Genomic DNA, 27,533 nt, shown 5'->3' on the forward strand with positions numbered 1-27,533 from the left:
CATCCACCACCAACATGGCTTGCTGTTTTTCAAGGGTCAATAAGTATTAATGCCCCTAGTGATACTCTAGTACATTTGTCCTCTAAAATTGGTTCTATTTGACATGCTACTTCATAAAATTGCACGATCACTAATCAGTTATTAGCCCGGCTAGCTCAGTCAGTAGAGCATGGTTATGAGCATCCTAACAGCATTTATTGCACAAATTTTAGTGGTCATTAAAAATCAATACATCAGAGTATATGAAAGTTGAAGACTTTTCCTCACTAGTTACAGATTAACACAATGGGACCCTCACGGATTTATTTCTAGGTTGCAGAAACTTAGGTTGCAGTACAAACATGTTTGTACTTTATAGCAGGTTTGACAGTAATGTTGTTATGTTGTATTTGACTTGTCTCTTTTTTCACTTTTAGAGTATTATCAATCAAGGCCTTGATTGAGTTATAATAGTTATGTTATTTATATAAGTAGTGTTGTTATTCTATAGGCAGTATCTTGAAATTGTTGTAATACAAGAAGAATTTTATGGAGCAGCAGCCATGGATCAAGATAAGGAGTTCACAGAGCAGCAGCTACGGAGCAGGATAAAACTACATGAGAACTAATTGAACAAATGAACTGAATTGCTTGTGAAATATGATTAGTTGGTCAGTAAACCGAGCCTTTTCAGCCTAAAAGAAAACGGGGGAAATGTAGAGAGTTTTATTTACAGCTGGCTAGCTGAGAAGGGTCGTAAACACAGTGCAGCCAAGCAAGCAGCCGTACCACCTGCAAGGACAGCAAGAACAACAGGATGCCCTGTGATGGTGAGAAACTAGCCATGGTTTTGGGAACTCAGCAAAGGAGTAACTTTCAGGATGATAACAACAAGTTGCAAAGATACTTGGGGATGGTATGTAATTGGGAACCAATGATGAGCTCTGCTTTTGCAATATGTATGAGCTAATTATCCGTACTATAAAGGTACATGCAGCCAAGGAATAAACAAGATTAGCTGATCATATGTCAATGACAGGTGTGGTCATTTGCTTTTCTCCCGCCGTTCTGCAACAGAAAACCACACTGAACATCACTGAGCTGCAGAGAGAGTGGGAGAACAAAGATGTCAGCAAGGGCTGGGTCAGCTTGCCCCAGGGCTTTGGTGGTTGATCTGACAGCTGTTGAAGCATCAGAACACACAATTGGAGAGCAAACTGGCACACAGCTGCGGTGAGATGAACTCCAGCTAATGGGAACTGTCTGAGGATCACAGACGGACACAGGGAAAGTTCAAAGGAGATGAGCAATCACTCTCACTCATTTCATCCTAAGCAAATGGTTCATCAGAATTGTCAAGGTCATATCCAGCCACAATTGTTTCAACACTGGTACTTCTCCAATTTCCCAGCCTATTTCTTCTGGCCTTACTATGTACAACCACTACCATTCTCAGAAGACATTATTGTCTTGAGTCTGACGTGTCTGGTCATTTGAACATTGCTCAGGGATCTCAAGAAGGGCTGCTAACTGCAGATTCCTGCTCTGGTGTTTCTCCAGTTCTAGTACTGACACTATAGACTGTAGCTTTTTTCTTTCCTCTCCCTGGAGAAATAAGTAAATAATCCAAAGTGATCAACATTTTTGTTCCCTTAATACTCTTGGAGTCCTTTAGGTTGAAAATGAGCCTTAATAGCAGCAAGTCTAGCACTAAACCACATCCCTAAGCCTTACAACCACAGGCCTCATAAATACTTCCAGGGAAGGCAACTCCACCACTCCCCTGATGGCCTGTTCCAATGCCTACCCACACTTTCTGCGATGACATTCTTCATGATATGCAGTCTAAATCTCTCCTGGCACAACTCGAGGCTATTGCCTCAGGCTGTGTCATGTCACCTGAGCAAAGGCTCAAAGGCCCACCTTGCTGAAATCTCCTTTCACTTATTTGTAGAGAGTGATGAGCTTTCCCCTCACCCTCCTTTCCTCCAGACTAAATCACAGCATTTTCCTTTGCTGCTCTTTGTATGTCTTGTTTCCCATTCTCTTCACTAGCTTCACTGATTTTCTCTGAATGCATTCCAGCAACTCAGCACCTTACTACCTGGGACAAAAACCAAAACAGGAATAGATCCCAAACTGCATTCGTGCTTGCCTGTCCAGAAGGGCCTTTATCTTATGGCCCTTGTAGGCCCATGTAACTAAATTACTACTAGATAAAGGAGCGCAAGTGTCTGTACTTAAACTGTGTTGACTGCACTAGGATTATAACAGAGACAACCTACAGATAAATTAACTGGCATCAGTGGTGCCAGCAGGCTATGTCCCACAGCTAAAGATTTGGCTTCCTGGTGAAAAACAGCTTTGCAATGAAAGATCAGTATGGAAAAACATAGGGGTTCAGTGTTTTAACGGGAACAAACCTGGCAGTTACCAAATGCATGCATATGGTCATTTGGATCTAAAAGTCCTGAGGTGGAACTTAACACTGGTAATATCTTTCTCTTGTGACCTGTACTTTCTCTTTCCAACTCTAGTCTCACCAGTGCTCCCCAGTATCCTGCCTTGGCTGCTGCCAAAGTAGGTGTTTTGACCACTTGTGGGTACCTATAATCTTGAGAAAATATTTTTTTGTAAGTATTCCCTATGTAACTCTCTCCCTGCAAGACTATAGAACCAGAAGAGCTTCACAAAGGGTAAATCATGCCTGACCTATCTGTTGATCTTCTGTGATGGAATAACTGCATCAGACAGCAATACTGACCAGTGACATCTTCTTGGACTTCCACAAGACCTTTGTTATGGTCTCGCACCACAGCCTTATATCTGAAGCTGAGAAATATGGATTTGAAAGGTGGATTGTTTGGATAGTGGTAGCCCAGGGGTTGGGGTCAATGTCTCCATGTCCAGGTGGAGGCCAGGGTCAAGTGGTATCCTCAGGGGCCCATCCAGGGACCGGTACTCCTTGTCCATGACTCATATGGTGGGACTGAGTGCTCCCTCAGCAGTTTTGTAGACGACGCCAATCTGAGTGGTGCAGTTGATGTGATAGAAGGAAGAGATATTATCCAGAGAGACCTGGACCAGCTTGAGAAGTGGACCCATGAGAACCTAAATGAGATTCAACAAGGCCAAGTGCAAGGTATTGCACTGTAAGGCACAGGCAGCGCAGGCAGGGACAGGTATCCTGCTTCTAGGGATGCTTTTAGTCTGTGTAGGCCCAGCTGGAACTGGAGTTGGCAAAGGGTGCCAGGAAGAGCAAGAAAGATTTCTAAAGTTGCGTCAAGCAGAAAAGTTCAAGAAGGTGCACACTTGCTAGTGAGAAATACAGGCAGGCTGGTAACAGCGGAGAAGGAGAAGGCTGAGTTGTTCAACAGGTTTTTATTGTCTCAGTCTACACTGGGAACTGCATTTCACACTGCCTAGACTGATGCGTCAGAAGGTGGGAACTGGGGGTGCAAGGTCTGTCCCATTAGGTGGACCATTTGAAGGGTGATGAACTGATTGTAAGATGGTATCCAAAGAGTACAGGTGGACATATACTACTAGTATACTTGCTTTTGGTGGTTTGTTGCTATCTGTAATAAATAGAACTCTTGGGTGAACAGCTTCCATGTTGCTGTGTATTAAAGAACACAACAAATCCACTGTTGTAACCGTTTTGTTCCTGCAGGCCAGGTAATTCCTTAGATCATGACAGAAGTCCCCCAAACTGCACTGATGCTTGACTCACCAGAGCAACTTTCACATCTCACCCTTATGGTGCACACATGCTACACTCTTGATACAGGTCACCTCTGCTGCATGGCCCAGTATGCCAAGGGGACAACTCTTCTGCTGGCAGCAAGGCAGTGGGGTAGGAAACACAAAAAGAGGGCAAGCGATTTCAAGGCAACGTGAGGGGTCAGGATATAACACTGAGGCTCAGGAGTGTGCTGAGGGACTGCAGCTCTCCAGCAAGGAGCAATGACTTCCCTTTCCTCCAAAAGCCCTTATTGCCTCTTCTGCCCACAAAAGGGATGCAGCATGGCTTTGTCCCGTGCCAATCCCAAGCAGGAAGATGAGAGCAACAAAAGGGCAGGGCAGTGCTCTTGAATCAAGGGGTCCTGTCCTGTGCTTCTTCTCATCCCAGCAGAGATCCACCCGTCTCCTCTATCAGCTATATCCTCTTGAAGAAAAGAAGTCTGGCACCTGGCCGAGAAGCAGCTTCCTGAGTATCAGCCAGCCCAGCATAAATGGCGCTGAGGCTCTGTAGCCAGTATCAGCCGGACCCTGTTCCGGGGTACTGGAGGCAGAAAAGGAGGACTTGATGGCATGGTGGGGACCTTGAATCTTTTATTTTTCCTTCTGACTCAGTCCAGTCGATGCTGTACCATCTCTGCTGGCTTTGAATGGAGAGCACCAGGTGAAAGAGCATTCTTGTTCAGAAAAGTGGCAGAGGTCAGCACAGAGATGCTTTCTTTGTTGTGCTAGCAGCCTTTGAAGAGGAAGCAGCATTTCTGAGCGTGTCTGACATCCCCTGCAATTGGGAGATATTACTTCCTCCTCTTGGGTTCAGATACCCAAGGAGAGGTCATTGACCAGCTGGTGCCAGCCATGGCTGAGCTGGCTTCCCTTCACTATGAGGCCTGGGGATGCACAGAACGGCCCTGGAATGCAGTAGGACACACAGAAAGATTCTGGCAGACAGTCAAACAGGGAGAACTTGGAATCCATTTGATGTCACGAGAACAGCACGGCTGTGTAAACTGGCAATGGTAGGCGTAGTCCGGTCCCCATAAAGTCCACCTTTGTGCATGCTACAGACACAAGTCTGAACACTCTCTGCATAAACCAGCCCAATCGGGACCTACTTACTACTCAGCAGCAATTTCCTGTCACAGTCTGTATGCTGCTCAGGAGATATCAAACAACAAAAGGTGTTGTTTTGTCCTGCTGTATTTGTATGCTCCTCTGAACAAAAGAGAGGCATGATTGTAGCATTTATACTTGTTTGATAGGTGCGTGCCTCCCTGGGGAGGCCGTAAGGAGTTAAGAGTACGTTCTCTTCCCTTAGTGTAGATCCTTCAGCGTATTGAGAAATAAGTGACAGTATTGCCACTATGAAAAGTGAAAATGTGCTATCTGACCTATTAGAAAAGCATGGTGCTCGGCCCTCTTTATCAGGGGTGGATTGGGCACGACAAAACTGGCATAACTTGCAGTGTTTCTGACTGCATTTGTGTTCTACAAAATGAGGCTCATACCCAAGCCGGGAAAGGAAAATCGTTTATTTGTGTGGTACTCGGTGCTGCTTTAAAAGCAGTCGTGGAGTTCCGAGATAAAAAACACTCAACAGAAACTGAAACCATACAAGCATTACAGGAATCAGTTAAAGGCACGCAAGAGTTGGTAAAAACTCTGAAGAATCAGATAGTGAACCTTGAGGAACAATTACAAAGAGAGCAACATAATTCAGTTTTGTTGCAAATGGCTTTTAAGGAACTATTAACGTATAAGAATACTAGCAATACTTCTGTCCATAGTTTGCCTCAAGAAAAAACTTTTCCTCAGAAGAAACTACAAGGAATGAAGGAAGGGCTTGACAAATTAGAGGACTCGCCAACTCAATTGCGTCCTTTGTTAAAAACCGAATATACATTTGATAACAGTGAAGATCTGGACCCTCAGATGAATGTTGAAGAAATTATCTTTTCTGCCACTGAATTAGCAAAACTGAAAAAAGATTTTAGCCACTCTCCAAAGGAATCAGAGACTGAGTATGTATGGGGGGTTAGTCTCACTGGTGGAGACCAAACACTGTTAACTGAAAAGGAAGCTGAAGGTTACTGGGGACTGAGAGTATTTTTAACTACTGGTAACAACTGTGCTCCCTGGTCCCTAACACAGAGGGCTGCCTATTAGGCAGGTGGTCTCAACCCTTTAGAAAGGGGAGACCCTCTTGCCGTTAATGGAACAGTTGATCAATTAGTGGAAAGTATTCAAAAGGCTGCTTGCCTCCAAATGATGTATGATAGAAAGCTGCAGCCACATCATGAATCACCCATGATGATGCCTGTTGATCCTGACAGGATGACTCCATTAATCAGGGGACTTCCAGAATCGCTGAAACCCATAGGTATACAACTTCAAAGTAAAATACAGGCCATGTCCCAGGGAGAGAGAGCTAGGGCATCATTAGAAGGAACTGTAACCTCTAACCATCTGCAGTCAGGATATAAAGTATGGACATGGGGGGAGGTTGCCCAAGAATTAATTAACTATGGGAGAAAATATGGGCCAGTGATTTCTTCCACTAGTAAATTTGACCCAAGGGAAGTGAGACTTGCAGCAGTCAGCCTTTCCCCTGGGCCACCCAGCTCAAAGCTCAGTGGAACTGGAAGGGTCTCATTGCCAGTAAGAACAGGTAGGTGAAATATTGATCATAAACATAATCGTCTCTGGACACTGGGCTGGCAAAAGGGTGTTTGTCACGGTGTTATCTAGATCAATCTATGTCCATGACAGGGGGACATGGACCCCCTGGCCCCCAACAAAGGGGAAGAGAAAAAGGGAAAGGGGTAGGGAGATGGGAGTGGGGCTCAGGGAAAAAAAACAGAGAAGCAGCAACATTCTAAGGAGGAAAACTTATTTTACTAATTACAATCTAATTGAAATTGAGGCTAATAAATCAAGTAAAATAAAAGAGAAAGAGAGAGGTTTCCAAAGACCAAGAAGCCTACTTTGAAATTGAAGGCTCCCTGGCTTGGAAGCGCACCCACGCCCACTGTCAGGCAGTGAGAGAGAGAGAGAGCCAGCATCACTTCTGTGACGTGTTTCCCTCTCCGACTGTGAGGTCCTCTGGGACGTGTAGTTCTTCTACTCTGTGCTCCACATGATATTATGATGTGGAATACCAATAGCAAAAATTACAAAACCATGACAGTGTTCCACGAGAACTGATGAATGGGTTACTCACAGTCAGGTTAGAGAAATTATGATGGCCAGAACAAAAGCTCAAGAAGCTCAAGGAAAGCTGATGCTTTCACTCCCTCCCTCAGATGAGTGGGAGGTGGGGAGAGAGCAGTGGAGGTTGGATGTATTAGAAAGCTCACAACAAAAGGAGAAGATCCTCAATTTAACACCTTCTGTCCCAAGGCCTCACCACTCTTGCCTATTGCCCCTGTGAGTCACGATCCAGTTGCTGATAAGCTAGGGAAACATCTCCCTGGCCAGCCTGTGTTGACTGACTCAGATGACCTGAGGCCAGTTTCCCTAACCTTAATCAAATCCCATAATAAATATCCTTGAAAAGCTAAGGACACTCCAAAAAAGGAATGTAAAATCAATTCCTGATGGATTGTTCCCTCATTTATTTATTTTTAAAATTGTATTAACAGAGCCCCAAAAGGGCAAGTTGTTGTCCTGTTTTATTTTACAGAATATCCCTTCGTCCTGTTTTATTTTACAGAATATCCCTGTGGCACTATGATTGAACACAGAATGGCTGAGAGCTGACTTTACCCATCTGTGTTTTGGGACAGAAAAACTGAAGATGAGATCATGCTAGAATACACCTCTTTATTACATATTTTGTTTGCAATAGTATCACAGAATAGTAGGGGTTGGAAGGGACCTCTAGAGATCATCGAGTCCAACCCCCCTGCCAAAGCAGGCTCCCTACACCATGTCGCACAGCTCAGCATCCAGGCGGGTCTTCAATAGCTCCAGAGAAGGAGACTCCACCACCTCCATGGGCAGCCTGTTCCAGTGCTCCGTCACCCTCACCGTAAAGAAGTTCTTGCACACATTCGTGCGGAACTTCCTATGCTGTACTTTCATCCCATTACCCCTAGTCCTGTCCCCACGCACTACTGAAAAGAGACCAGCCTCGCCACTATGGACCCCACACCTCAGGTATTTATAAACCTGGATCAAATCCCCTCTCAGCCTTCTTTTCTCAAGGCTAAACAAACCCAGTTCACTTAGTCTCTCCTCACAGGGGAGATGCTCCAGGCCATTCACCATCTTAGTGTCCCTCCACTGGACTCTTTCCAAGAGATTCCTGTCTTTTTTGTACTGGGGAGCCCAGAACTGGACACAGTATTCCAGATGAGGCCTCACCAGGGCACAGTAGAGATCACCTCCCTTGACATGCTGGAGATGCTCTTTTTAATGCACCCCAGTATGCCACTGGCCTTTTTGGCTGCAAGGGCACACTGCTGGCTCATGGCCAACATGTTGTCCACCAGGACACCCTCTCTGCAGAGCTCCTCTCCAGCAGGTCATCCCACAGCCTGTAGTGGTGCATGCAATTATTTCTTCCTAGGTGCAAGACTGCACTTGCTTTTGTTAAGCCTCATCTGGTTCCTTACTGCCCAGCTCTCCAGTCTGTCCAGGTCTTGCTGAATGGCAGCACAGCCTTCAGGCGTGTCAGCCAATCCTCCCAACTACATGTCATCAGCAAACTAGCTGAGAGTGGTCACTATCTCCTCATCAAGGTCGTTGATGAAGATGTTGAACAAGACCAGACCCAGCACAGACCCCTGGGGGATACTGCTAGTTACAGGCCTCCAGCCGGACACCGCACTGCCAACGACAACCCTCTGCACTCTGCCAGTCAGCCAGTTCTCTACCCACTTCACTGTCCACTCATCTATCCCATACTTCCTCAGCTTTGTTATAAGGGTGCCATGGGGGACAGTATCAAAAGCCTTTCTGAAATCAAGGTAGACTACATCTACTGCTCTTCCCCCATCCACCCAGCTAGTGAGTATTATGTTTTGGTTTGTTGTGGGTTGTGACTGATATCAGTCCTTGGATCCGTTAAACTTCTCAAATGGGTTTGGAGTTTTTTCAGGTCATCCTGGCTTTCTGGTGCTCCCTGCACAGTGATGCAATCCCTTCTGACCCCTTCTTTTGACTTGCGGAATCAAACTATAATCCAGAGATTGGTTATAAAGCAGGTATGTTTATTTTAGTGTTGCGTGGCGCTGGGCACAAGGGGGATAGCTCCACCAAACTTGCACACCAATGTGTAAAATCGTGACTGACATAGGTTAAACTATGTCAGTATACATAGTCAATAATTTCCTGGAATTCGGATACATATTCAATAGTTCTTTAGCATGCAGACCCCCCTCTTGTTATCGCCCATCTTATCAGGGAGATGCAACTCCTCTTCTGGTATTAAAACTTCTAATCCTCTCCTCACCCAATGTCTGGGGGAGATCTCACTCCTTATCTGCATCCTTCCTGCTCCCCCAGACCCGTTGTCTCTGATCCTTGTCATTCTAACTAACTTCTCATTCCTTTTCCAATCTACAAACTACCTTTAACTATCCCCCTTTAGCCCCCCTTTATTCTAAATTCCAGCAGAGCCTCTGTCTCTCACTTCACCATTCATTCCCCCCTTTTCTAGCAGGATTTTTCTCCTGCTAGATCATTTCTTTTCCGGTGTGTGGCATCTAGCTGTTCTGCTATTACTTTAATCGCACTTTTTGTATAATTTATATGTAGTTCTATGTTCTTGTTGATTGTCACTCACCAAAACAGCACTTTGGCTGCCAAGTTAATGACAACAGGATGAAGCCTGAGGGAACGCATACGTATTGACCGAAGCGGTGGGTATTTGTGCGCTGTTTGTGAAAAGAGGACCCTCCACCAAGTGAAGCGCTGGGACATGCGGGCAGGCAGATACTCCATCCACTCATTTTAGCTGCGGAAGGGGTCCTGGAACAAAGAGAGGGCTGGGTGCAGCACAAGGCTTGCATTTCCTTATTTGCATTGGCGTCATTTTGGAATGTGTACCTGTAAAATGGACAGAAAGGAGAGAAAAGGGAAAGACGCATTGAATCAGAAGTGCTTGCAACAGCACAAAATATCCATACCTGAAACGGAACTGTTAACGCAGCCAGGCTTAGGTTATCAGTTACCAGAAAACAAACACCAAATGTTACCTTTATGCGCTTTTCTGTTGATTTTGGCCAATTTCACACAGCAACCTTTTTTAACATTCCGACCTAAGAGTGAAAAAATAATACTCCGTCAAGGGAAACAAAAGATGCAGAGTACACACACAGTACGTGTCAGAGTTCACAGACACATTGATTCCTTGACGAAGAGAGATCTCAGAGACAAAAGATCATTATGACTGATATTTCTATGCATTGACATGACACTACTAGCACAGAACAGAAATTAAATCATCCTCTTTGGTCCTTATGAGCGGATGCAACGTGCCAGATAGAAGAAGACTACCAAGAGGACAAGTAGAACGTCTCTGGGTCCACACTCACAGAGGTACAGAATGAATTGCTTTGAACAAGCAAAGACATTTAGTCACACCCCACCTAAGAGATCTAAGTGAGCCACTGATTACGCTTAAATGCTTGGTACACTATAAGGAGAAGAAAGGTTGGCAAGGTAGCAAGCACACGGCAGAAACAGAACAAGAGGGATGAAGGCGCTCGAGTTCTGAACGGCAAAACCTCCCATATGCTTAGCGGTCCTGGAAATCCCCATGGCACAGTTCTACAGCTGAGGCAAGTGACGGTGGCTGTTCCAGCATCCAAGAGGCTTGAGATGTCCCACTACCTCATTCTGATCTCATTCAGATCTAACAGATTTTACATAAAAAGCACCTTCAATTTGTACACCCAGGCGCTTATTCTGCGGCTGGAATGTGTAACGCTGTGTTGGGGCTCTGGTCATAAGCGAGCAGGTAGCTGCAGCTCATTCTGGAGCGCTCTTCAACACTACTGCATCAGTTGCGCTTGAGCACACTCACATGTTTACGTGACTGGGAAACTTTGTGCACATTACTTAGGAAGAGTTCTGCTGATCAGAGTGCTCTTGACAATCTACGTGTTTCTCCACGCTCATCTACACATGTTGAATGATTTTCTGAGCTTTCTAGAACGCAGCAAACCTACCGCTTTTCATCACTGCACGCTCACTTGGCTTTTCTTATCTCACGTTCATTCCCTACATCTCGTGTAAAAAATAAACCCCGTGGAACAATATGATAGGTCTCACACCTTGACAACATCAAAGATACAATCTGAACAGGTAACCGAGAGTTCTAAGAGTTACATCCTTTGGTTTCAAAACTACGCTAAACCCTTTCCCTCACAAAGCCAGAATGGCATCTGCATATTTGTTCTGTGGACAGCGAAACCTGCTCTAACGTTTAAACTCCATACTCGGGAATACTGCAAAATGGTACATGAGCACCACAAAGTCACGCAGTAATTACATAATGCAGTATCAGCACTGAGGAAAAATCCTGAGATGGTCTGACGGTCTGGAGAGCTACTGTCACCTGTCTCACGCTCTGATCAGAGCTTCCTATTTACTCCAATTCTGTTCCATGCTCCCCTCATTCCAGAAGCGTAATGACACGTTCGCTAACACTTTCTTCCCTATTCAGGCAACGTGCAGCTCTTATCATGTTAGATAATTATCTACAGAAAAAATATAACAAGGTCTTATTTGTTAGGTCTGCAGAGAGGGAGTGGGTTTCAGAACACAGGTGAAGGCTGAGAACTCTGCACAGTTAGCGACAGGTAGCAAAGAAAAAACTGACATGCGAAGCAAGCAAAGACGCGCTCGGCAGCTCTAATTTCTTCCCTGAATTTGTTCTCTTCTCCTCCTTGATCGCCAAGCTCTGTTCGTTCTCTTTAATTAAATTCAACAAAGGATTAGAGAAAGAGCACTTCTTTTTTAAGCTACAAGAGGGAAGCACAGGAGAAGAAAAGCAATGTCTGCCTTAGAAAAATATACCGTACCTTCCGCAGCAAAGGCACCGAGGCACAAAAGAAAGACAACCAGAAAGCCACAGAACGCCAGAAGCTTCATTCTCCCGACAAGTCAGGAGGTGTCTTCTAGGAGGATGAGGAGCGTTCTGCTCTGCCTCCAGCAAAATTTCATGTTTTTATCACATAGATCAGACCTGTCTTCAGAATGGGCGGAGATTTGGCCTTCGTGCAATCACTTTAGGGTAGGGAAATAAACAGCCCTTCCTCCTACAAGGAACAATTTACTCATAAATCAGGGAGAAGTTTGTGGCTTCAGCAAAAGCCCTCCCGGTTAAAGGAGAGCACCTGGCTTTGAGAATCAGAGCACAGAGGGATGGGCCGATGCGGAACGCTCCTCCTGTGGCTCACAACAGCTCCTCAATGAAAGCCTGAACGACTCGAGATGCCTGGAACGACACGGCATGGCTGAAATGAAGGGAGATGAAACTGGAAAGCCACACCAAACGTGGAGAAACTAAATCAAATCAACTCCAGTGTGGTGTCAACATAATTAAGAACACAGCTAGCTATGCAGCATGTTTCTGAGTTTATCATTAACTTCCCAGTATCTAAAGTAATTGAATAATTAAGTCTCTAACAGAGATTCCAGTTAACACTCAAGATAAGGAAGTCCATCAAATTCAATAAAGTATCAAAGTCCAGAGAACACATGTTTAAAAAGCCTTTCCAGAAAGGATCGACTGCGGTTGAGTCCATTAAATGAGGTAAAAGTTTACATCTGACAACAGCTCATTCTAACAGCTTATTCTGAAACAACTTAAGTCTGTAGCACTGTAATACACCGTGCACTGCACAGCCTTCCGGGCTACAGCTACAAGACGCCTGGACTCAGAACCACAGCGGGATGGAAGGGTGCGCTCGGTTGCACCCACATTCATCCTACATCCCTCAACACCGAGCTGAAAGTTTCATATTCTTGATTGTGAATTGAAGTTGACTTCTCGTGCTGGAGCTAGAGCCTTCCAAACTGGGGTCAGTCCTTTAGTCCACCGGCTTCAGCCCCCAAAGCTTTTCTCTACCTACGTACCTTATAGCATCCAAGTATCGTGAAGGCTGTTCAATTGCACATCTTTGCCACTAAGGCTCACGTTACCGAGTCTTTACAACAAAAATCACAAACACACACACCTCAATTACTCGTATCACTAAAATTCTCAAAGTACTTTCAAACTACAGTCAATCACACACCAATATGAATGGAACAACTCAACCACGATCTACACTTACAATTTTTGGCTCATAAATAGTTTAAACATATAGATGTGAGCCTGGATCTTGCACTTTGAGAGCCAGCAATGCTTCTGCATGTTCATATAGATTCGGTCCCTTACTTTGCATTGCTACGTATGCTTCTGCTCAAACTCAAAAGGAACAGACCCATATGCTGAATACAACAGAAAAATTTATCCAGAAGGGGGTATTCGCTTTGTGCTGTTGTGGAGAAAAAGAATCAAGTTAATTTTTTTCACAATAAAGTCAATTCTGTGACTGAGCCTAACCGATTATAGGTAGTAACCACATGAATGGGATGTTTCAGTGGTAGCCCAGAAAACAGTTCCTGTTTGCCACCGAAACGCGTAAGGTCTCTAAAGACCGATTGCTCAAATTCTTACATCAAAACTGTTACCTATCCCAAACGTTCTAAAGCCTTCAACTCCCCAAAGCGATTTTAATTTCACCGTCAACGTAGCTAATTCTGAAACATGCGCTTGACAACTTCTCGTGCTTCTCCATTAATAAAAACATCACGTCTTTCTTCCCCGTGCAGATGATGGCATTTTGCTTCTGCCTTTTAAAACTGCCTCGCCCGACTGACTTTCTTCCTTAAACGTGAAGTATAAATAAAAGAACCACCTCATAAAAGGCACATATTAACTCACAACCTACAAAGACTTTATACCCCAAGAAACTTTTGTGTCCATAGTACTGAATAACACCATCGCCTCCTCTTTCAGCGTGCCTATTAAGGAAGAAAAGTTGAATATGGAAAGTAACTAGGTAATAAGGCGTCTCTACCATATAAGAGAACTTCAAAACATTATGGCTATTGACATGCCCAGCTATGTTTGTACAAGTGAGCTGAAAGGGTACCAGAATGTTAAATGCAACACAGCCGCTGCCAATGCCCACAAGAAAAGGAATCGTTTCCCTTAAATACTTACATGACAACATTGGCAACAGGAGTGCTTAAACACTATTATTCTCCTAAACACAAATGACTTGTTAAATGTAGCTACAGTGATAAAGGATAATAAAAAAAGGCTTTTTAAAGTATGTCAACAGCAAAAGGAAAACTAGAGAGAATGTAGGCCCCTAACTAAGTAAGGTAACAAGGGATGCTGAGAAGGCAGAGATACTGAATGCCTTCTTTACTTCTGTCTTCAGTGAAAAGGCACTCCCTCACATTTCCCAGACCCCGGAGGTTACAAGAGGGTCTGGGGATTGAGGAACTTCCCTTTAGTCGAGGAAGAGGCAGTCTCATTTTGGAAGAAGAATGATGCATTTGAACAACCCTTCTACATAGCATTTAAGAAAGAACTGGATTTTTATTTCAGCGCTCAGTCGCGATGGCTTCCAGTCATTGCTGTAAGGGAGAGACATGCTCTTACGACAAAAGCAACCAAATACATTGGTCTGTGGCAGTTCTCAGTAAGGACGGCTGTTCAGACCTGCAGCCATACCCTGAAATTCCACCTGCTACAAAGCCAAAAACCCCATCAGCAGAAGGTCCCCAGATGAGTCATTAACCCACCCGTTTGCCACCTCACTCTAGCTAAGAAGAGCAGTCAACGGCAGCAGAACTGACGCAACCCAGAAACGTAATTCTCTCACCCACACGTTCTCCCACCATGTCTCACAGCGTTGACTTTAAGATCTAAGGATCTCTCCTTTCAGATCCTACTTTCAGACACAGACGAATAGAAAGAGGATCAGAAAGACAAGCTATCTTAGCCGATTTCTTCATTCCTCACTTTCAATGCTGTTCTGTTTCTTTTTGCAGACACCCATATTAAGCTTCTGAACAATTATTTACCTCTACTGCAAAGCAGTATTCTCAGGAACTAAGTTGTAACTAAAAAATTCTGACTTGTAATTTTTTTGCTTAAAAAAAAACAACAACACATAAATGCAATCTTTTAACATGTTGTGTTGCCACTTCTTACTTGCACGCATAGAAAAAGATAATTGTTGCACACCGTTTTCAATTACCAGTCTCTCGATGAGAAAATAGCATGACAGCGCTGTCACTGAGGATTTGGTCGACAAGGAAGTTGCCAAGGACTGAAGAAGAATAGAGCTTTGGAGCACTAACAGTGAAAGAAAACAACACAAAAAAACCCCAATGCTATTAAATGGTTAACTGCAAAATCTTGATGATTAAGTGAAATATTCACAAAATATTCCACATATACAATACACAGATGATATGGGGCTCTAGCTATCTGTAGAGGCACTAGATTTCTTCCGGGTCACTAACTCATCACCACTGCACCAGGAATGTAGCGGAGACAAGATGACTTGCTTGTATTGAAGCAAATGCTTCTGTGTTTTGGATGTGCCATTAATTTATTAAGCACAAACCTAACATCACTGTACCGTCCCACCAAGACCAGATGAGGTGCTACAAATCTAACATCGCTAACACCCCACTCTTTTTTTGTGGTGATTGCCTTTCCAGGCATGAAGATGTTCGGTATTTCCTCTTAAGTGCTACAACAAATGCTAAGGAAGAAGAACGATGACACAAGAAAGCTGAAAACACCACTGCCGCACTCCTGCAAAACCAAGCAAAAATAACCACATTCTTCAAAGCAATACATCTATTAGGGAGCTGAGAACTTGTAAGAGCAATTAACATAAAAGCTCTTCCTTCCGCCAGGATGTTAAAAAAAAAAACAAACATAACTTCCTAACAAAACAAAAACAAAACTCCAGATATGTTGGGAAATTTTACATCTGTGTCCCAACTGAAAGAGAGAAATGCAAGCTCAGGTGCAATGCTAAAAGCTCACCTTCTAATCACTGACGTCACTTGCCTATAAGGATTCAGACAAAACTTGGGCTCTTGATGGAAGTTTCAGCCAAGCTTCCCTGCCCCACCAAACCTCAAACTGGAAACAAAATGATTTTTCATGAAGTGCCTTTTTTTCTTCCTTCCCAGTCACAAAAACAGTTGAAGTTAGCATACATGCTTGGAGGGATAAATAGGGTTCATTACATTGAAAGAACACCCGGTGAACAGAACTGACGGAAATAACTGAAAGTAAATCAAACAATGAACCGTACAACTCATACACAACTGTAGGAGATGACAGGAGGAAGAAGCTGAAATTAAGATTGTTACAGAAGTGCACGCCGCCTTAATGCGTGCTTCCAAAAGCCTTTGTTCAAAATCTGGACTTGATATTACCAGAACAAGAAATAACACTTACTTGTTTTGCATTAAGCCATCAGCGTACCCACACTGTAGAGAAGAACCAGGAATATGCTGCAACAGTTGAGCCACATCACATACACCCACATTCAGAAGGGCAAACGCTCCCTGCCAACCCCAAAACCAGAACCTGTCAGATAGACAAGTTTTATTTATGCTCGAAACTGATTGAAACGCAGATTAACCTCAACATCTTTCTGGAAACCCCAGAGGCTGACAGCTGTGCAGTACTTGCTGCTCTGGAAGCCTGCCAGCTGATTAAATGCCCTACCTATTCAGGAAGGAGAACAAGATGTCTGCCCAGACATTTGTCATTGCACTACTTCATTTCCACATACTGAGTTGTTACACGGTGCCGTGCGTCCTGTTCGTCCCTGGGTATCCGCAGCTGGACCAGATGCCGACACAACAAGGGAGTGCGCGGCAAAAGGCATTTTATTAAAACAAACAGACCCTTATACTACTTTTGGTATAGAACCTGCTAGAAAGTGGGCGGGGCTAATCCCGCCCATCATGAATATTAACTAAGGAGGAGGGACCTGTCCCGTCACATCCCGTGACCCCGCCTACCGCCTAATACACTACATGAGTCCTCGGGAATTAAGCGTTGAGCAATGAAACCAGGTACCCCGTGCAAAAGACCGGGTCAACATATCTGCTTCCTTCCATCATCTTTCAAAAAGAGGCCGAAGAAAAGCGATTTCTTAAACAGCAGCAGCTATGACTGAGAGAAAATAAATCTCTTAGAGTCAATGGAAAGATAGACGGTTCTCCCCAGTGTAGGTGCTCACATTTATCCCTTGATGTGGGGAAAAGGAGCAGGGCACAAAGGGGACGTGACTGCCTCTGTAACCAGAAGGTCGCACAGCTCCTCTCGCTGCCCCATCAAGGAGCTGCAAACTTCAGCATACTGGCTGTCAGAAAAGCTTCCTAAAATATATACCATTTAAACTAGATGAGCAGAACACAAGAAAAAAAAAAAAAAAAAAAAAAAAACCACCAAAAAATCCCTTCTTTTGCACACAGAACAGTTAGTGCTGCATCTAATCAAAGTCCTTCCGGACAGAATTCACTCCCATCGGTATTCTGTCACTGTGGGTCTGAAGATGGATCGTCATGATTTCTATTCTCCCTGCAAACAGTGCCCCTGCATCAAAGACGACTTATCTTTCCCATTTAAACATAGCAACAGGCTGCGCACATACCAGAAATAGAGACGGGACCAACTACAACCAGTTTAGCAGTAAAGCCCGTGCCACGTACGCATACATTAAGAGTAATACAACAAGCAAAACTAAAAACAAAATGGTCACGTTGCTCTTGAAACAATTCTTATCACCTTGAACTACCCGCTCAGTTGATCTGGAAGAATGGCATACATCTCTATTTGTCTTCATTGGCTGGAGATACTAATGTGATAGAGAATCTATGGTTTGATGACTCTGACTTGTTCCGCTCAGTTGCCTGCAAAAACTAACAAAACCAAAGTCTCGACTGCCGCGCCCCATCCTCTTTCCCCCTTGTAATTCGCAGATGCAAGCACAGCCAAAATAAAATAAGTGTTTTCTATACAATTGCTTCAGTTAAATAAATAAACAGACCCTTAAGCGTCACTACATATGATGACTAAATAGGCTTTTACATTCTTAGCCCGAGTAAAGCTGTAACTACACTATTCTGTCAAACCTCCTGCATAAGCCACACTGAAAACAGCCAACTGTTCACAGTACCCATCACAATTCACTGTAAGATCCTACACTGACTTAAGACTTGAAGAAATAGAGCTCACCAGAACCTCCATTGGACTGAAACAACACCCCTTGAACTGCACTCCTGGGTTCTACGCTATCTTAATCTTGATTGAAATAAGGCTCTATTTCTGGCTAACAAAACGTGTAATTCCTTCCTTGCCGCCACACTTACGTACATCTCATCGAACTGCACAGCGCTTTGTAGTCTCAATGGCACAGCAACCATTCTTTCCTTAAAAACAAGTTTACTCATTCAAAGCAGAGCAAAGTAAGCAAGGTTTTGATCCTGCCTGCTTTTGCAATTCAAATCTCCCGCTCCTCATAAAACCAATCAACGAAATTATCTCCTAGAGGTTTTACTAAAACTCAATCGGCAAATTCAATCCCATGTAACTCTCTGCAACCTAACAACAAAAAGAATCAAAAGGTGTGGAAAAAGAACCTCTTAACAGCCTCAAAACTGTCACAAAGCACAGCCTATGAAAGCAGCCACAAGAGAGGGCAAAGGAAAACTGGCAAAGTGTTAAGTAACATTCCTCATTCAAAACCAACAGAACCAGTTTTACTCCTCAATTGGTCTTAAATTTCTATGTGTTTACAGCCTCCCGGTAACAACTATGTAAACTTCCTGTTTTTCTGAGTTGAATGAAACTGGGTATCCAATGGCATAATCTAGCCACAATATCAATTAGCTTTTACAGGCCTGAATTTCAGTATATAAAGTATCTAAAATCCTTCTGAGAGTATCAACATTTAGGACACTTAAAAAATAGCCCTTACACAGCTGCGTTCACTCTCAAAATTGCTGAGTAAGACAAACCTAGTGGATCTTAATACCTACTTAGGAGAATCTCCAAAGTTTTAAAAACCTAGAGAAAGAAAACGAACTTCTTCCAATAACAGCACTTTAATGAGTTCTACCGATACAATTCAATGCTGTTTGGAAATTCTGAGTACACAATTGCTGCAGGAAGATTAAAAATCAGTACAAGAAACTCTCCCACTGATGCAATCACTAGGTTTCTCATCCCTACTAAAACACTACATTTTAAGTTTTTATCCTTCCTCAAAACAGCACTGCATTAAACTAACTCTTGATTGGAACACAGCGTTCGCATTCACAGCCCTATAAAAATATTTTCCTGCTGACAGAATTTCACCTACAGGAGTCTTTCCAAAAGATCCGATACAAATTAGTGTTCAAAGCTTTCCAAGACAACCTTGGGTTGCCAGCTTTTGTTTTTATAAGGTTATCAGACTTCCTCATTACAGTGTTGTCTTCTATACCTTACTATTCCAAAGCACCCATGAATCCCGCTCACAGTTCAATCAGCCTCTAAACCTTTGTTCCCAGACAAACAAAACCAGTAGCTTGGTCCAAGCTCCCTTTCGTTACAGGCATGGCTACCTAGACTTGCTATCAGGGCAGCCAGCGGTAGATTAGACCTTGATAACAAGCATAGCACTACCTTCACCTACAGCAAGGGTATGTGGAAACTGATTAAGCCCGTGAAGTTGCTTGAAAAGACACTTTAAACTTAACACCTGTCACAACTCAGAGATTCCTTCTCCCCTTTTAAGCACTGCATACTTTACTTCAAGGAAAAAAATGCTGGAAACGAGATTGTGCTGTATAATCTTTGGGAAGGTTCTTCACTGTCCACTATTTCTTCCCTGTGACTGAAGAGAAACAGCACAGTACACAACAAAGTAGCAGCAATTCACAGCCAACAGCACACACAAGAAGGGTCCCTTGAAGCAACAGTAGATAATGATTCTCCGTCTGTGAAATATCTTCCAAAAGATGGCAGACAGTGAAACCGGAAATCATTTTTGTGCGTCCTCCCCACACCTCCAAACTGAGAAGTACACGTTCTCTTACCAAGAAATTAGTGGGGAAAAGAAGCATAGCACTCTTCACCAAATTATTAGTGTATTACTAGCACAAAGCTAATATTTATCTTTTAGTAACACAGGAGAATTGAGAATTATCAATATGTGAGGGCAGAATTTTATTTCTCCCAAAAACACAGCATAATTTACCAGAAAAATTGAAGCCTGAAGCATTTTTATCAACTCAAAACTTCCTTGTGCCTGAGAACTTGACCCTTACTCCACCATAATGAAAGTATGTATTTCATAATATTAAATCAATTTCACTGGAACATTTCCCTTCAGTTGAGCTATGCATACCAAACTGAAGAATTAGAGACATAAAACAGCATCTAATAATGGTAGGCTTACAATACTTGGGTTTGCAGCAGGCCATTCTCAATTCCCTTTCTTTTAGCGACAACTGAACAAGCTTCTAAGAGCAAGTAAACATGAGGAATTCTTCTGAAGAGCAGCGCTTCACTTGAAAAACCCAAAGTTTCTCACTAGAAGAAAGACATACTGATATAATTACCAAACAATCTGATAGATCTACTACCAAGAAAGTCCAACTGTTATTATATCCATTCAATACTAAAGTACTGGGTAAGGGACAAGGTGTTTTCACGTGCTACAGGAGACTGAAATTTTCATGTAGGGCAGACGTCATGCAGGCTCCTCATCTCATCTCCTTTATGCTTTTGGCCACGCCACCCATCCTGTCCGGTGCATTCCTGACAATTGCTTCAGTCCTCCTGAAATTTCTGCCCACAAGGCCGTACCCACTGCTGCATTCGGTGCCATATCTGCTGTGCTCAGTTCTTCTATATGCATCAAGAAAATATTATTTACACCATCCTAACTGAAAACTGTTGTATGTGAACAGTATTTCCTGAGCAGCTTGCATCATTGTCTACATATAAGATACCCATTTAAAGAAGTTAATACTATTTCTGCGCAGTTCCAGTAAAAAGGAAAACGATAGCTGAACTGCTTCCGAGCTTGTGAAAAATCAGATAGGTGATTATGCTCAGATGTTCTTTAACACTTAACACTTTAGCACTTAAACAACAGGCTGAAATGCTTTAAACCTTTGACCTGTGGCAAAACCGCTGGTAGCGATGAATTTTTATTTACTATATGCACTATGCAGACAACCTAAGAGTCTGAGCTGTCAGACAGCTGCTAAGAGTCTCTGTTTACTTCCATTTACTTTCTCCTTCCGCTTCCACCACCAGCGAGCATGGTGGCCACACGAATGAAGATGTTCAGCGTGTCTGTGTAAATGCCCATGCACCTAGGAGACAAAAAAGGACAGTTAACCCTGTTGAACATGAAGAGCATTAACTGGTACTTCATGCCATTATACTTGACTTTTTAAAAGCCTCCATTGAAGGCCTGTCATAGCGATGGCACGTCTTCTGCCCTTGATGAGTGAAAACACCCCCTTACGATTTCACTCTACCATCTTTGCCAGCAGCATCCATCGGCAAAAGCCCTTAGCAGACATCATACTGCTCTCTCATGGAATTCTTTCTGTAACGCCTTGTTTAAGCTATTGGGTTTTTTAAGCGATTGAAACTAATAAGTACTACATAACCACAGAACACTTAGAGTGCTTGATCTCGGCCGATACTGATAGTTATTTGCAGATACCTGCTACAAATCCTCCTAGTAATATTTCACAAACTTTTCTCTTTAACGAAGTTAGCATCACTGAAGGCACGTAACACCACATATTCAAAACCGTTTCCCTCCTTGCAGACAGATGCTTTCAGTTTCAACTGCGCTGGTTATTTTCACATTACATTACTAAACCCTATGATAGTTCCCATTTAATATAAAGATGCTTCCCAAAGGTAAACAAAAAGCACAGCTCTTCAGGAGTAAAGCATAGTCATACAGTAGCTCATAACGGTCACACGTACATTCGGATCAAAATACTTACGCATTGATGGGGTCATATTTGATTACTCCGTAATAAGGAATAGTCTCTGCGCGTTTGATAACATGCTGCGTGTCATAGAGCAGGAACAAGCCGAAGAGTACCAATCCTCCATAAACAGCTACGGAATACAAGCCAGCCCCAAAAGCAGAAGTAGGCGGCAAGAACATGGATCCTGGAAAAGAATACACAATAACATTCATAAACCTACTGCCAAGTCTGACAATGGTTATTTCAGGCCAACTTGAACTGGTCAGTTTGCAAAGAGAAGTCAGCTGCACATTCTAGTAGCTTCAGTTTATAGCCCGCTCTATTTAACAGTAATGAATTGGTACTTTACCAATCGAAGAGGCAAGAACGAAGCCAAAGCCTATTCCAAGCGGTCCTCCCATGTTCAGGAATTTTTCACTCGGAGCGCACACGGCCACAGTCGAAAGCCCTCCGACGATTCCAGCCGTATACCAGGCAGCTCTGATCAGCAAGGGACCACCCAAGAAAGCCAGAGGAGCCACCACCGCACCCATGACACCTAGCCAAAGTAGCAGAGAAACAAAACAAAACGTCTGGAACAGTCTGTGTAAAAAAAAAGACAACCTACCAAAACCATATATTTTTGAGTCAGATAATATGGCTTGAATCCACTTACATTAAAGCATACCAATGCACTTGGTTTTCAATTTATCATGCTACCTTCTAAACAGGCGCATGATTTTATGTTTGGTGACCTACTTTTTCTGTAGCTTAAGAGAAAACTTAAGGGAGCTCATCTTACAAAGAACTAATCGACCCCTTCACAGCTTCTGGAACACTCAGAACAGATAGATTTTTTTTTGCTAGAAATCAGTGATGCTTTTTGCTAGAATACTGTATGAAGCCCCTACCTACTAATGACAAATCACTATGTTAAATCTAATTTCTTTTTGGTAGAAACTTGAGCTCTACAGAGAAAAGTGTAATTCCAGCTCCTGATGAGTTTTTCTTTTCCAAACCACGCTTCTGGCCGAAGTTCTCAAGACAGACAGCCATTGTTAACTCAAGTATGTAACATCCATAAGAAACGTATCTGTACTCTACCCTGCAATTCAGTTGAGAACATACAATCGAGAAGTTGCAGTTTAATACCAAAACTGTACCTTTTTCATCAGTTTTCATACACTTATCAAGTACAGCTGAAAAACACTGAGCATAGTGCCGAGATCAACAGCAGTGCATAAAAATGAACAAAGCTTTGATATTGTAGTACAAGTAAGAATTTAGTCCTACAGCAGGAGACAACTTAATGAAAACTATAATCACGTACCCGAATGCATCATCCAAGCCAGATGTTTAGCTGCTGGACTGTTTTCATATGATATGGACCTGACCAACATTCCGGCACCAATCATGGTGGCAAAAGTTGCACCGATAGCCTGTAAGAACAGCATTACAGAACTCAAGATGGCGTAAGGACAAAAGGTCTCTGTTCTCCCACATGATCTTTTCCAGCCTACTAGAAGGTAACTTGCTCTTATCACAAAGGAATAACCACTGCACATTGTGCTATATTTAACCGTTACTATTCCACCGCACTCAGCACACCGAACGTGCAGGAAGCAGACATGTTCTGTTAGTATCTCATCTGAATGAGGTGATATCGGTCTGCCAATATCACTTTGGTCTCAGCAAAAAGGAGTTTTCAAAGAGTTATAAAGAGCAGCAAGCAAAGGAGAACAAATGCATAGAAACCTCTGCTACGACGTTTACAAAGTGACAGAAATAACATCACTAGCTTCAAGCAGCTATTCACAGCAAGCTATTACTAGGGCACTTATGCTACTGCAGTTGTCCTTAAGTGATAATTTGCTTTACTTTTCACAGCACACTTTATGTCGTGTACTTTTTATAACAACTGTTAACATTTACAATCATTTTAGAGATGCTCTAAAACAAATAGAAGCTTACCAGCCAGGAACCTTTTGTCATAAGACCCATGAGCGCAGGAGACCTGCTTACTGCTACAGCCGACAGCGCTGTCAAGCCAATGCTTCCCGCAAAGTACATGTAGGTAGACTGAATTCTGTCTTTCACATACTGGGGCCAAATACTGAAAAATAAGCATTTGGACGTAACTGTGCAATTAACAACACCATAACGAAGACCAACTATAAAGATATAAAAGCTAAGGATACAATGGGAGCCATTTAGTTGTTTAGCCATTGCTCTCATGCATCGCTCTTATAACAAAGGGGCTGAACTTTTAAATCCTTACCACTATACAGAGCCATTACATAACAATTACAGCAAAAACTATAAAGAATGCTACTATGGTTCAATTCTGTGAAGTAAGCACACGTTACAAAAAGTACAAATGGGAAAGAGAAATAAATGCACATTAATTACGGAAAACTATAAAACAGCATATGCACAATACACTGGGTAAAGGAAAAATGGTACAGAAGGTGCCCTCAGCAGTAGGAAGCCCAGTGTGCTGCTCGCAAAATGCTGAGTCACTCTGTCTGTGTTTATCTGCTGTAACAAGACACGCCTGTCATTTGGAGAGCACGAGTAATGCAAAAAGACCTGAATGAGAGCTGTTGCAGTACGGTTTCATCATGCTACAGATGAGAAGCTTAAAATCCTGCACAGAAGTAAGAGCTTTCTGCCCAGAGCTTAAGAAACATAATCTACGTGTATTTTCGGAGACAGCACCTAGAGAAGCAATTTTACTTACACTGCTCTTTCAATAGCTCCAATCTCACTGGACATGCCCATGCCATAGTAACAGAGCGCCCCCAAACCAACAGCAGCCCCTCCAGCAACAACAAGCCTTCCCAGGCGATCAACTGTACCAAAAGGAACAAAATAAAAATCATGCATTCACAAAATGCTTTTTCTTGGATAGAGAAAAACATTTTGACACCAGTTTCCCCTATCTGTAACAGCTGCCCCACCTTAGGCTTCTTCAAGCTTTGCTTCCCAAGTTGCCTTACTGTTTCTTGAAGATCTTTATGTGAAACACTCTAGATTCACTCCACTGCCACCACAGAGCTTCACAAAACACAATAAGAATTAAAAAAAGAAGCTAACTAGCTTACTTACTAAACTTACTTACTAAACTTACTAACTAAAGTCAGTAAAGCTGACTTTACTGGTCTTTATTACACAAACAAATAGGAACTGCAATACAAAACCAGTTAAAAAGATCCCCCACAGAAGAGTTGTGGATACCGTACCCTTTCCTGTCCTCCACCCTTAATGCCTGCTTGACCAAGATTAGAAAAAAATCAAGTTGGTTTTTTTCCCAGTCCTTATACATTGTACCGTACTCCCTTTCAACGGCATACAAAGCAGACAGCAAAGTACAAGCTTTTTTTTTCCCCCCCTCAAACATTTGCAATCAAGGAAGTACTAATCTCCATCAATATGAACTCATACTGACGTAACAGTTCAGAACTATAGTTCAAAACAAATACAAGGGTAAGAACACAGGAAAGATAAGCAGAGAAGCGGCCTCCAGACATTTAAGATAGACCATGGGTCAACTTAAAATACTAAACAATGTTTTCAGACTATTTAGCAATTTGAAAGGAACCACTTCCTTCAACAGAGTTTGAAGCTGAGCTTTAAAAAAAAACACGTAGTTTTTAGAGCAGAGATACCCCACCTTTAAAAGCAGTTTCAGCAGATGGCTCAAATGCCGCTTCTTTGATTTCCTGGCCAATTTTCCCACGCCTTATGCCCGTTCTTACTCTGGTGGCATAGCACTGTTAGATTCAAAAGGAAACATTAGAAGGATTCATTAAAATATAGTAAGAGAAGTTCCTTTTTAGGAACTGCACGTACAGATTAGTAACAAACTATTTCAGACAGAAAACTTTTATTGCACTGAAGCGCTGCCAGTTGATTGCCACATTTGCAATTGCTAGTTTGTCTCTTATTTTACCAGTGCTAGGAATATAGGAATATATATATATATTAGGAATAAAAACTTGAAAAGTCAAGTTTGTACATGAGCGCAGTATTTAGGACTCTTGCTGGGAAATAAGACACAGGAACAGATGGGACAAGGAATTCTACACCTCCTGACTTGTGTAAGAATGCCTATCCAATGTGAATTACTTTCTACTCTTTTCCCAAGAACTTTAATGGAACACATTACTCCAAGTCTTTTAAAACAAATTCTGGGTTGTAATTACCACTCTTCCTTCAGTCAGTTAGAGTGGGTACCTCAAACATGCAGACAGCTCATGAGCATTCAAAACGAGCACTGCAAGCACCACAGCTCTCTTAGCAAAACACTCAACGTTTCTAATTTTACTATACCTGGTTGGGCTGCCACAGACGGAATGCTTTTATACCAGAGTTCCTCAAAGCTGGGGAAGCCTGAGAGATGGTGGGGCGGAAAGCCTGGCATGGCAGCACCCTCAGGCACACGAGCCGTGCAGCCAGCATGTTTGCTTCGTAATAGCTTTATATGCCGTGTTCCTGTAACTGCACAAGAAAGTACACTTCTTCATTTTGTTACATGGTTTTCAAACAAAAACGCACACTTAGTACTTATTCTCAACAACAGCACAGCCTGTAACTGAAATAATAGTAATTCTTCCATCACATGACAAGTTCCATAGAGTTTTCAGTCAAGGTCACTGCCCAGAACACAAGTTCAGGCTGCCCTGCAGCAGTTTAAACCAAAGAACAATCACACAACTTAGACGTGAATCAGCAGCACAAGTAAACAATAGCCTCTGTACTCAGAGTTCAGTATTTCAACTGTTATCTTAGTTCCACAAGTACCGCGTGCATCACGAGCACGAAAATCAACGTTACGTGTACTCCAATGGTACACAACATTGAGAGCAGAAGAAAAACTCGCTATTTTGAAGCACAGTGACAAAGCTGTACTTTATAAACGAAAACTCTCAGAAAGCGGAATTTGAAGCAAACCGTTTCCTGCGTCAAACTGCTACGTGTGGTTAAGGGAAAAGGGAACGCCAACGCCCCAGCACGCCCACCTGCCAGGAAGGCACCGCGGAGCCGCAGCCCCAGGGCCGAGGTCAGCAACCGCAGCCGGGCGGGGCTGAAGAAGCGCACATCTCACGGTCAGGTCGCAACGAGAAAGCCTCCAGTAGGCCTAACTTGCGTCTGCGGCCCACTCCCGCTGCCAGCCCAGCTCTACACGGCACAGCCCAGCTCTACACGGCACAGCCCGGCCCAACCCTTCCGCCCGCCAGCCGACAAGGGCTGCCGGCTGCCCGCTGCCCGCCGCCCGGCCCGGCCCCGCACGCACCAGCACGGCTCCAGCGCCCGCTCGACCCCGCGCCCTTCCGTAACACCCACCCGGAAGTGGAACTGATGCACCACTGACCCGTACGCGCGCCGCGATTGGCTCGCTCCTCTCACGTGGTTCCGGAGCACGCAAACGCGTCGAAGTTGCGGAGTCGGGCCGAAGTGACGTCTCGACGACGGCGGCGGCGCCATCTTTAGCGAGGGCAGAGGAACTTCTGCAAGCTGCCCTCAGCCGCGTTTTGTCTCCTGTAGTTCTATATGTCACCACTGGGACCACAACGCTGCCTTCTGCATGACCGGCTCCGACCGGCTGCCGCTGCGGACGGTGCTGCTGCGCTCGCGAGGGAAGCGAGCGGGGCGTCTCGGCCGCCATTTGAGCCGCGGGCAGGTCCCCGCAGCGCCGCGCTGTGCTTGTTGCTCCCCGCAGCGCCGCCCTGTTGTGGTGCGGGCTTCTCGGCTGTGTGTAGCGATCAGCTCGGGCTCTGCCC

At 43.6% G+C, this 27,533-nt stretch overlaps 1 protein-coding gene and 2 long non-coding RNA genes across 5 annotated transcripts; 1 reads left to right on the forward strand and 2 right to left on the reverse strand.

Moving 5' to 3' along the window:
• Nucleotides 1–1,015, forward strand: LOC116653626. Its single transcript, XR_004307817.1, has 2 exons — nt 1–35; nt 491–1,015. It is a non-coding gene; the product is annotated as an uncharacterized LOC116653626 (long non-coding RNA).
• A 7,894-nt stretch (nt 1,016–8,909) lies between these two features.
• LOC107315577 lies at nt 8,910–16,204 on the reverse strand. Its single transcript, XR_004307699.1, has 2 exons — nt 9,918–16,204; nt 8,910–9,768 (listed from the first exon to the last, which is right to left on the reverse strand). It is a non-coding gene; the product is annotated as an uncharacterized LOC107315577 (long non-coding RNA).
• A 3,740-nt stretch (nt 16,205–19,944) lies between these two features.
• Nucleotides 19,945–27,144, reverse strand: GHITM (growth hormone inducible transmembrane protein). Of its 3 annotated transcripts, none has more exons than XM_015866071.1 (9): nt 27,047–27,144; nt 26,083–26,250; nt 25,424–25,523; nt 24,491–24,602; nt 23,722–23,863; nt 23,081–23,189; nt 22,121–22,309; nt 21,784–21,955; nt 19,945–21,132 (listed from the first exon to the last, which is right to left on the reverse strand). In XM_015866071.1, the coding sequence occupies exons 2-9, from the start codon at nt 26,209–26,211 to the stop codon at nt 21,045–21,047; spliced, it is 1,041 nt and encodes a 346-aa protein (XP_015721557.1). In that variant the 5' UTR covers nt 26,212–26,250; nt 27,047–27,144; the 3' UTR covers nt 19,945–21,044. The 3 variants fall into 3 exon arrangements, with proteins under 3 accessions (XP_015721557.1, XP_015721559.1, XP_015721558.1); XM_015866073.2 differs by having other exon boundaries at nt 27,097–27,120; XM_015866072.2 differs by lacking the exon at nt 27,047–27,144 and adding an exon at nt 26,772–26,959.
• Nucleotides 27,145–27,533: the final 389 nt, after the last annotated feature.

The sequence above is a fragment of the Coturnix japonica genome, chromosome 6 (assembly GCF_001577835.2).
Source record: "Coturnix japonica isolate 7356 chromosome 6, Coturnix japonica 2.1, whole genome shotgun sequence".
Taxonomy (NCBI): domain Eukaryota; kingdom Metazoa; phylum Chordata; class Aves; order Galliformes; family Phasianidae; genus Coturnix; species Coturnix japonica.

Bases quoted from the DNA above. Each gene is read 5' to 3' on its own strand.
- GHITM (XM_015866071.1), bottom strand. From the start codon at position 26,211: ATGCTGGCTGCACGGCTCGTGTGCCTGAGGGTGCTGCCATGCCAGGCT. The intron at 23,864-24,490 runs GTAAGTAAAATT...CTTATTTTTCAG, and splicing joins GGAGCTATTGAAAGAGCAGT to TATTTGGCCCCAGTATGTGA. The intron at 21,133-21,783 runs GTAAGTATTTTG...TTTGTCTCCTAG, and splicing joins AAATATGACCCCATCAATGC to GTGCATGGGCATTTACACAG.